The 9,300-nt window shown below is 37.7% G+C and overlaps 1 protein-coding gene across 2 annotated transcripts; it reads left to right on the top strand.

Annotated features, from left to right (window-relative positions):
- Positions 1-2,630: 2,630 nt before the first annotated feature.
- On the top strand, positions 2,631-8,101 carry LOC113346848 (monosaccharide-sensing protein 2-like). Of its 2 annotated transcripts, XM_026590384.1 has the most exons (7): positions 2,631-2,649; positions 3,189-3,271; positions 3,806-3,928; positions 4,150-4,716; positions 5,719-6,659; positions 6,838-7,025; positions 7,248-8,101. In XM_026590384.1, the coding sequence occupies exons 3-7, from the start codon at positions 3,850-3,852 to the stop codon at positions 7,687-7,689; spliced, it is 2,217 nt and encodes a 738-aa protein (XP_026446169.1). In that variant the 5' UTR covers positions 2,631-2,649; positions 3,189-3,271; positions 3,806-3,849; the 3' UTR covers positions 7,690-8,101. The 2 variants fall into 2 exon arrangements, with proteins under 2 accessions (XP_026446169.1, XP_026446170.1); XM_026590385.1 differs by lacking the exons at positions 2,631-2,649; positions 3,189-3,271 and adding an exon at positions 3,636-3,654.
- Positions 8,102-9,300: the final 1,199 nt, after the last annotated feature.

Raw genomic sequence — 9,300 nt, 5'->3', positions numbered from 1 at the left:
TTCCGGGGTTTTTCTGCATTTGAGGTTTCCTCGTTAACAAAACTTCTGGTGACTGTGTTATTTCTTTTCCGCATGATATTTGTTATATAATTGAAATAATACAGGTTGTGTGTCAGATCATCAATTAGAGTAATCCAACCTTTGGTTGTTGATTGTCATTGATTGATCCTTGGATATTGGTCTTTGGTACCATCCAAGTTATTCCTTATGTTTGATTAAAGACTCGTTGATTTCTATTAGCTAGAGTAAATCAAAACAAGAGAGAGATATTAACTCCTTGAGATAGTTTTACCTAGATTGAGTCTGTCTGTCTAGTTGATTCTCTAGTAAGTGTTTATGAGTTAGTCCATACAGATTGCTAAGCGAAATATTGGGTGTGGTTGTTAGACCCCCGCTTTTCACGTGGCTTACTTATCTCAATTTAAAAACATCGACGGTTCATCACTACGTCGCTTTCAATCAGCATCTGTGTTTGTGTGGATCGACAAATTCATGAGCAAATTACTCTTTTATTTTAGGAGCATCTCTTATCGAAGAAGACTACAATCTGATTAAGTGGTCAGAAATCATTTTCAGATATACCATCATCTCTCCCTTATACATAAGAAAAAAATGGATATCTTTACAGTTTATTGCTCTTTCTCTTCGCGATCTAGTTGTAATTGATGTCCTTATTTGTATTAGGGTCTTGATTATCTTTTATTATAATGTTTTTGTTATTTTTGTAAGCGAACATGTAATCACTGTTTTGATTTGAATGAATTGAAATTTTGATTGTCCAAGAAAAATAAAAATAAAAATAAAAATAAATAAAATAAAATATCTTAAAATTGGTCTTGGTCCTATTCTTATGGAAAATGGCACGCACATAGATTTTTGTTTCGTGAACGGACAGTGATCGGGATTGCTGCCATGACCCATGCCCGCCCATTGCCATCACAAATCTCTTGGCTGGTAAAACCCAGGAAAGGGACACGTGTTAAATTCTAGAGATGAACTCTTGTATGATGACTGCTCACTAAAACAGGCATGGGCAGCACCACCCGTATCTAGTTGTACATCATCGAAGCAAAGTTTGACAGGTAGATGATTACCGGAAAAAGAAGAAGCCACGTGTTTTCGAGAAAAGAAAACCGTTACATTGTTTTCCACTTTGATACGCCAGCCACTTCGGTGATAAATATCGTGTCTACCTAATTTAGTCCGAGAAAGTTACTATTCTGCGTTGTTTGATGCACATGATGACTCTCAGAATTATGCGGGCCCCAAAATGTATTAACGGTTCAAAATGCTCCTCTAAAAATCCCGACAAAAAGAAGAAATTGAGTGCTTCAACTTAGGTGGTTCCGACTCGCTTCCTGTTAAACATAGTTACCCACTTAGCAGTACTGGTTTGATACAACGTAATGCCGATAGTCCATACAACGCAATGCTGATGGTCCGTATTCTGCAAAGTAGGATTTTCTTTTTCCCTCTCTGACCGGTAAAGAATTTGATGCGGGCGAGTATCGAACTTATTTATATTGGCGAGTTTCGAACTCAAATCACTAGTATCATTGTTCAATAACTTTACCACTGCATTACAGTGACTTCGGCTTGGTTTATGAAACAGGCTATACAACCATGATCCAAATCCAAAGTCTTTTCCAGTAGCAAGTACCGGGTCGACTAGAAAATATCTCCTAAAAATAGAACATAGGTTTTACGCCGGCCTGTCCGAACCTCGCACAACTTGCACTACGGCAAGCAAGAATACTTGACGCTACCCGCGTCGTTATTGTTTTAGTTTTTGGACCAGATGGAAAGTAGTCACCGTGTTAAAGGGATTACGAATTCTCGACCATTAATGCGGATATATTTGCACCATGTCCCGGTTGCAGAAGTTACGGGGTGTCTTCCCCTTCACAATCTTGCCAACAACAGCGCTACAAAGGGATTCCCCACATTCACAACCTGCAGGATTACCTTTACGTGTTCGCTGATTGAGTTGTAAAAAAATTTATAGAAAATAAAGGGAAGGGTTGTTAGTCTACATACCTGAAACCCACCTCTTCCACGCGTATTGTCGTCCTCCATTTCTATCTGTCCAACCTGTTGTGGTGAAAGATTTCGGTTACTCAGGTCGATGTATACAACCATGATCATCGACATATAAATGTGTGTTTTGTAGGGCTAATCACAGTGATGATGATATAAAGTACTCATGTTAGTGGGAATAGAAAAGACAATGATTACAAATTAGTTGGTAAGGTATGTATGGTCCATGTAAAGTAAAAAGTTACATGAAACTGCTAATGCTTATTATTAATGATGCGTCGGAATAGTACCAAAACATTATTGCCTCTCGTCGATTCAAAAAAGAAAAGATCCTTTTATATTCCAAATTCTGGACCTTTTAACGACATTCTCAGTCCTTTTTAGTAAATAAAGACACTTAAATAAGGACCCACCGTAAATAAGAATAAAACAACAAACCTTAGTGTTAATCACCGTCGATGGTGAACATCTTAAATAAGTAATATACGGTTATGATTACGACATAAATATTTTCTCATTGTATTTTTTCGACCATATAAAAAGTGAAGAAACAGATCAGCAGTTCGCACGTTCCTCTTCCGTAGCTTATGGTAGTTTTTTGATTGAGAGCTGGTAAGACGTTCTGTTTCTTTCTCTTTCATTACCTGTCAATAACAAAGAGTTTTACATTTTTACAACAAAACAAAACAAATAAAGAAAAAAACCTCAAAAGATCTTGATTTCGATTTCCACAGATCTAATAATTCAAAAAAAACCAAAAAAAAAATCAGTCTTTTTTACTGGTTTTGGAAACATAGCCAGCCAGCCAGGAGTTTATAAAGCGCTGAAAAACTTAAGATTTTAATGTTTCGAAGAGTAGTAATATTCCTAGAGGATCGATAATAATTTTTTGTGTTAGAGAAAAATCGGAGTTTACAAGGAGGAAGATAACCAGGCAGGAGGGTTGTCTATATCTTTCCATTGGAGAGATTACGAGAGTGTATCTTGAAATGGAAAATAGAGATCTATGAATTATTTCTCAATTTAATCTAGCATTTAATTTTTAATACAAAATTAAGGAAATTCAAAAGTTTCCAGAAAAATTCGAGTAAGTTTTCAGAGTGTAAAAGAGGAGTGGAGATACTCAAATTAAAAAGTTTTGATTCTGTCAGGTTAATAGAGAAATTATCAAAGCTTTGCAGAAAAGCTTGAAACTGCAAAGCGTCAAGTGAAGCGAAGATCAGGAAAAGCTTACGTAAGTAAAGTTGTGTCTCTCGTAGTGATAGGTCATAAAAAACGCCTTGGCTCTGTTTTTTTCTCTATGGTTTTCTTTTTATTAAGTATTTTTCTTTTTCTGCATTGAATTGAGATTACATTATTATTTTCCATTAAATTTTTGTCTATATTTGAAGATCCCGTTAAAGAGCCAGCTTGTTGTTGTATCGATTTCTGTGTGAATCGAAGCAGGACATCATCGCTACTTGTATTGTATATTCCGCTTTCTGTTTCTTTCTTCTTAGTTTTGGCCTTTGGGGGTTATGGCTGTCTCTTATTTTTGTGTTAAATTTCACTGTCTTTTGGAACTTCTCTGACTGACTAATCTAGTTCTTCAGAGGTGCTTGATCCCATCTCTAAAAGGTTTTATCTTTATGCTGCCCGTTTAATTTTTCTTGTGATGATCTTGTATTATGATTCGATTACTTGATTGATCCTAGTGATAGAGCATGGTTTTTTCTTAGAAAGTAATATTGGGTATCTGATCTGATGTCAGGTTCATTTGATTTGGCAGGTTAAGATAATAAGAATTCTGAGTGCTAATTATCGCGAGGAAAGATGAGTGGAGCTGTGCTTGTCGCTATTGCTGCTGCAGTTGGTAACTTGTTACAAGGATGGGATAATGCTACAATTGCAGGTAATTTGCTACTGAATATATATTAGTTTGGTTTGGGAGTTATCTTTGAGCAGCATAGATTACTAAATAACCATCTTTCAGAGGTTAATAGCCGAGATTGCACTTTTGTATCAGTTAAATCAATTTTTCTTCACCCTATTTCGCGAGATTCTTTTGATGCCTTGGGTTTTCTACTGATTTTTAGATTTCATTTGCTTGACACATTATTTTGTCCTCTACAGGAGCTGTTCTTTACATAAAGAAGGAATTCCAATTGGATAGTCAGCCAACTATGGAAGGGCTAATTGTAGCTATGTCGCTAATTGGAGCAACAGCTATCACAACATGCTCTGGCCCAATCTCAGATTCGCTGGGTCGTCGTCCTATGATGATAATTTCTTCAGTTCTGTACTTTGTTAGTGGACTTGTTATGTTGTGGTCTCCAAATGTCTACATCCTTCTTTTGGCAAGACTTTTGGATGGGTTTGGAATTGGTCTATCAGTTACGCTTGTTCCTGTTTATATATCCGAAACAGCTCCACCAGAAATAAGGGGTTTATTGAATACTCTTCCACAATTCACTGGTTCTGGAGGAATGTTCTTTTCGTACTGCATGGTTTTTGGGATGTCGTTGATGGATTCACCTAATTGGAGGTTGATGCTTGGAGTTTTGTCCATACCCTCTCTTTTCTATCTCGCATTGACAGTGTTTTTCTTGCCGGAGTCTCCACGTTGGCTTGTAAGTAAAGGGAGAATGGCTGAGGCAAAGAAGGTTTTGCAGCGATTGCGTGGAAGGGAAGACGTATCAGGTTTGTGCTCAAGTGCTGTTCCTATGATTTACTTTATAAAACGTCCGATCACTGCCAATGATGGCACTTCATACTTAAATATCCCACATGGAGACTTGATTGTTTGCTTGGGGGATTCCACGTATGACATACATATACAAGAGTCTCCTGGTCAATCCATTATTTTGATTAATCCCAAATCGGTCTTCAAGGCCATGAACATACATGAGTAGTTGAACATACATGAGTAGTTTTAACACATATGCATAGTGCATTTGGGATCTCTCGTAGTAGTTCAGTTGATCTAGTATTGTCAAGGATCAATATCAACTGCCACATACCAGAGCATCACTGCCGTATAGTAGTCCAGTGGTTGAATGCATCCATGGGTCCACTGGCTTGAATCAGAATTCAGAAGTAGCTAATCTCGACACGTTATATCCCCATTAAATAATTGTGTTCAGTTTCAAGACCATGAACACTTGAATAATCATAACACATATACATAGTGCATTTGGGATCTCTAGGAGTAGTTATGTTGAGTTTGTATTCTCGGTGATCAATATCAACTGTCACATACCAGAGCATCACTGCCATCTATTAGTCTAGTTGTGTAATGCATCCATGGGTTCACTGGCTTGGATCAGAGTTCAGAAGTTGTTAATCTGACGTTGTATCCCCATTAAATAATTGTATTAAGTTTATCTTTAACTGCAGGATGCATTATTCTTAAGATTTTATCATTTAGGTGTTGACCGGATAATATTTGGTCTTAGCGAGATACAAATTCTTAGTCAAAACTTCTCCTAGTTGAATGAACTTTATCAGAGATCTTGTTTGGGTGTCTTTAGCGGACTAACTTATACATAATCAGAATTTATTTTATGGCACCGGAGAATACACAAAAATGTACATCTTATTTTATAAAAAGGAAGTAGTGAATCTATTAATTTAGGCTATTTTGGTAGCCTGATACACGAAGACTTGTATGAACACCTTTTAAAAGCTCTAGTTTATTTGCAGGTGAGATGGCTTTGCTGGTTGAAGGTCTTGGAGTTGGTGGTGAAACATCTCTAGAAGAGTACATAATAGGTCCAGGGAATGATCTCACTGATGAACAAGACCCAGATGCTGATAACGGCGACATCAAACTATATGGACCTGAAGCAGGACTCTCCTGGGTCGCCCGACCTGTCACTGGGCAGAGTGCTCTTGGCATTGCTTCTCGCCATGGAAGCATGCTGAGCCAGAGTAATGTGCCTCTTATGGACCCTCTTGTAACCCTATTTGGTAGTGTCCATGAGAAGTTCCCTGAAAGTGGAAGCATGATTTTCCCTAATTTTGGCAGCATGTTCAGTGTGGCTGAACCTCATGCTAAAGAAGAAGAGTGGGATGAAGAGAGCTTACAGAGGGATGGTGAGGATTATACATCTGACAATGCAGGAGGTGATTCTGATGATAATTTGCAAACCCCATTGATGTCACGTCAAACAACGAGCATGGATAAAGACATGGTACCACCTGCTTCTCATGGAAGTATCTTAAGTATGAGAAGAAATAGTAGTCTCATGCAAGGGAATGCCGGGGACACTACCAGTATGGGTATAGGTGGCGGTTGGCAGCTGGCCTGGAAATGGTCAGAAAGAGAAGGGCTAGATGGAAAGAAAGAAGGAGGATTTAAGAGAATATATTTGCACCAGGAGGGAGTTGCTGCATCTCGACGTGGGTCTATCGTTTCGGTACCTGGTGGTGAAATCCCTGATGAAAGTGAGTTTATCCAGGCTGCTGCTCTAGTGAGCCAGCCGGCTCTTTATTCGAAGGAGCTTATGGAGCAACATCCTGTGGGACCAGCTATGGTTCATCCATCTGAAACTGCTGCAAGTGGACCAAGGTGGCGGGATCTCTTGGAACCTGGAGTCAAGCATGCATTGGTTGTTGGGATTGGGATTCAAATACTTCAGCAGGTACAAATTCGAAACAGCTGAAAAGCTACTTACCATCATCTATTCACTTTGAGTATGGGTCTTTATGTGTTTTTGATTTTCAAAGCAGCATAAAGAAGTTTGAGATCTTTTAGCAGTGATATACTTATGATTGTTGTACATGTTATATACCTAATTAGCTTAATTTTCTTGAATATAGTTTTCTGGCATAAATGGCGTTCTCTACTATACGCCTCAGATTCTTGAACAAGCAGGTGTAGGAGTTCTGCTTTCAAACTTGGGCATCAGTTCAACTTCTTCATCTCTCCTTATTAGTGCTGTCACAACTTTGTTGATGCTTCCTTGTATTGCTGTTGCCATGAGGCTCATGGATATTTCGGGTAGAAGGTAATCATTTTCTATCTTTTATCTTTTTCTTTTCTGTTACTTTATGCTGGAGGCATTTCTGAATTGCTTCGATGTTGGTTTACCTGTTAGCAGTTCTTTTTACGTTGACATTTACCATCTGTGCCTTTGTACATAAATTCTTTTCTAACGTTCGATTATATTATTGGTCCTTTATGAAGTTTCAGTTTTCATCTATTTTGGTGTTCTTCCCTGTTGTTGCAGGTCGTTGTTGCTGACTACCATCCCTATTTTGATAGTATCTCTCATTGTACTAGTCCTCGGTAATGTTGTTCACATGGGCTCTGTGGTCCATGCTGCAATTTCAACTGTCAGTGTTATAGTCTACTTCTGTACCTTTGTCATGGGTTTTGGGCCAATTCCTAACATCCTCTGCTCGGAGATCTTTCCTACCCGAGTACGTGGTCTTTGCATTGCAATCTGTGCGCTAGTGTTTTGGACCGGGGACATCATAGTCACATATTCACTCCCTGTGATGCTCAACTCCATTGGACTTGCTGGAGTTTTTGGTATCTATGCAGTTGTCTGCTTGATATCATGGGTATTTGTTTTCCTAAAGGTTCCTGAAACCAAGGGCATGCCTTTGGAAGTCATTCAAGAATTTTTTGCTGTCGGTGCAAAACAAGCTGCTGCGAAGAAGGATTAATCAAGTGACGGAGAGGTTGGAAATTCAATTGGTTAATCGGATTTACAGCTACAGAAAACATAATTGAGCTCTAGTCCTAATAGATGGGTTCCAGTGGGGATTTGGAATTCAAGGGATAAAAGTGGGGGTGATGATTTCTGGAAGATAAGGTAAATGACTTGAAGTGCGATGAAGAGGGACTCGTGGTAAGCTATTTCAGGGAGCTTGGTGCCACTTCGATCGGCATTTTATTTCTTTTGTGTAGGTATTATATAGCAGGAATCTTTACTTTTTTTTTCGTACAACGCTCTTGTTCCTTCTAATTTCAAGCGTTTTCTTTCTTCTTTTTTTGTTTAAATTTGTTGAAGTTATATTATTTAAACCTGAAGTGTTCCCGATATAAAATTCAGGCACTGCCATCATTGCATCTTATTTGGGTGAAGAGAGAAAAACATGGAAATTTAGATGGTTCATAACAGGTAGCTCTCCCTGGGTGGGTGTGCAACTGTGCATTGTGCATATACTAAGCAAGACGCAGTAGAAACATTGCGGATGCTTCTAGCCTTCCGTAATTTTTTCAACTCTTGTATATTAGATTTCCTTGCTATGAAAATCTTCTGTACTACAAATATATGTTCTCTCTAATAAATCACCGATAAAAGTTTAATGAATACTCCCTCCGTCGCAAATTAATTGTGATAGTTGTAGTTTGCACAATTCTTAGGGCAAGGAGAAAAGGAGAGTATATTTAAGCATTTTTTATAATTATATCCTTAAGATTAACAACTAGTAAAATGATTTATCTCTTAAATTATGCCATGTTTTTTTGTAAACGTTATATACCGTTGAAAAACATTTTAAAACATCTACGTAACGAATATAAACATGACTATCAAATTATACATTATTTTTTTTGCTAAATCAAAATTTTGTTAATCAATTATCAGAGCAAAATGATTACAAAAGCCTAAAGGCGTCACAACCAGATTATTTTGAATCAATAGAATCTATAATATAACTGAGAGGGAGATTGTAGTATAAAAATGGAACTGTTATTGTAAATCTTCACTGTTTTTATTTAGACCACTCCCTTCCTTTGCAAGCTTGTTTGCATTATAATCGACTTCCCTGCAATTGTGCCCTATCTCATAGTTCAGTAGTTTAGCACATACCAAGTTCCATCTGGTGACTACATGCCATGGAAGATTATTACTTTGTATTGCCGATACTGCAGCATGTGAATCAGTGTTAAAACAAACCTGTAAATGATTGTTCTGTACAGCACACTCTCCTGCACACACCACAACCATTATCTGTGCATGAAAATTGGTAGCTACTCCAAGACCCCCTGCCATTGCTATTAAGAATGTACCCAAATGATTTCTTGCAATGAAACCATAACCTGCAGATCCTGGTTGACTTTTGATGCTCCATCACAACTGATAAGAATATTTGGAGCTGATGGTAATGTAAAGAAAATCTCTTTTACTTTGACATTGTAGGTCTGTCTGTATTTGATCCCAAAGAAGCTTAATATATGGAGATCATACTCTTCATTTTTCATGAAACCCTTCAGTCTAAATTCACATTCCCCTGTAAGAAAAATAATTTTTCTTTTTATGACTTCTATAT

This window comes from Papaver somniferum, chromosome 2 (genome assembly GCF_003573695.1).
Source record: "Papaver somniferum cultivar HN1 chromosome 2, ASM357369v1, whole genome shotgun sequence".
NCBI classification, from domain to species: Eukaryota; Viridiplantae; Streptophyta; class Magnoliopsida; order Ranunculales; family Papaveraceae; genus Papaver; species Papaver somniferum.
This window is presented reverse-complemented; position numbering and strand designations above follow the sequence as displayed.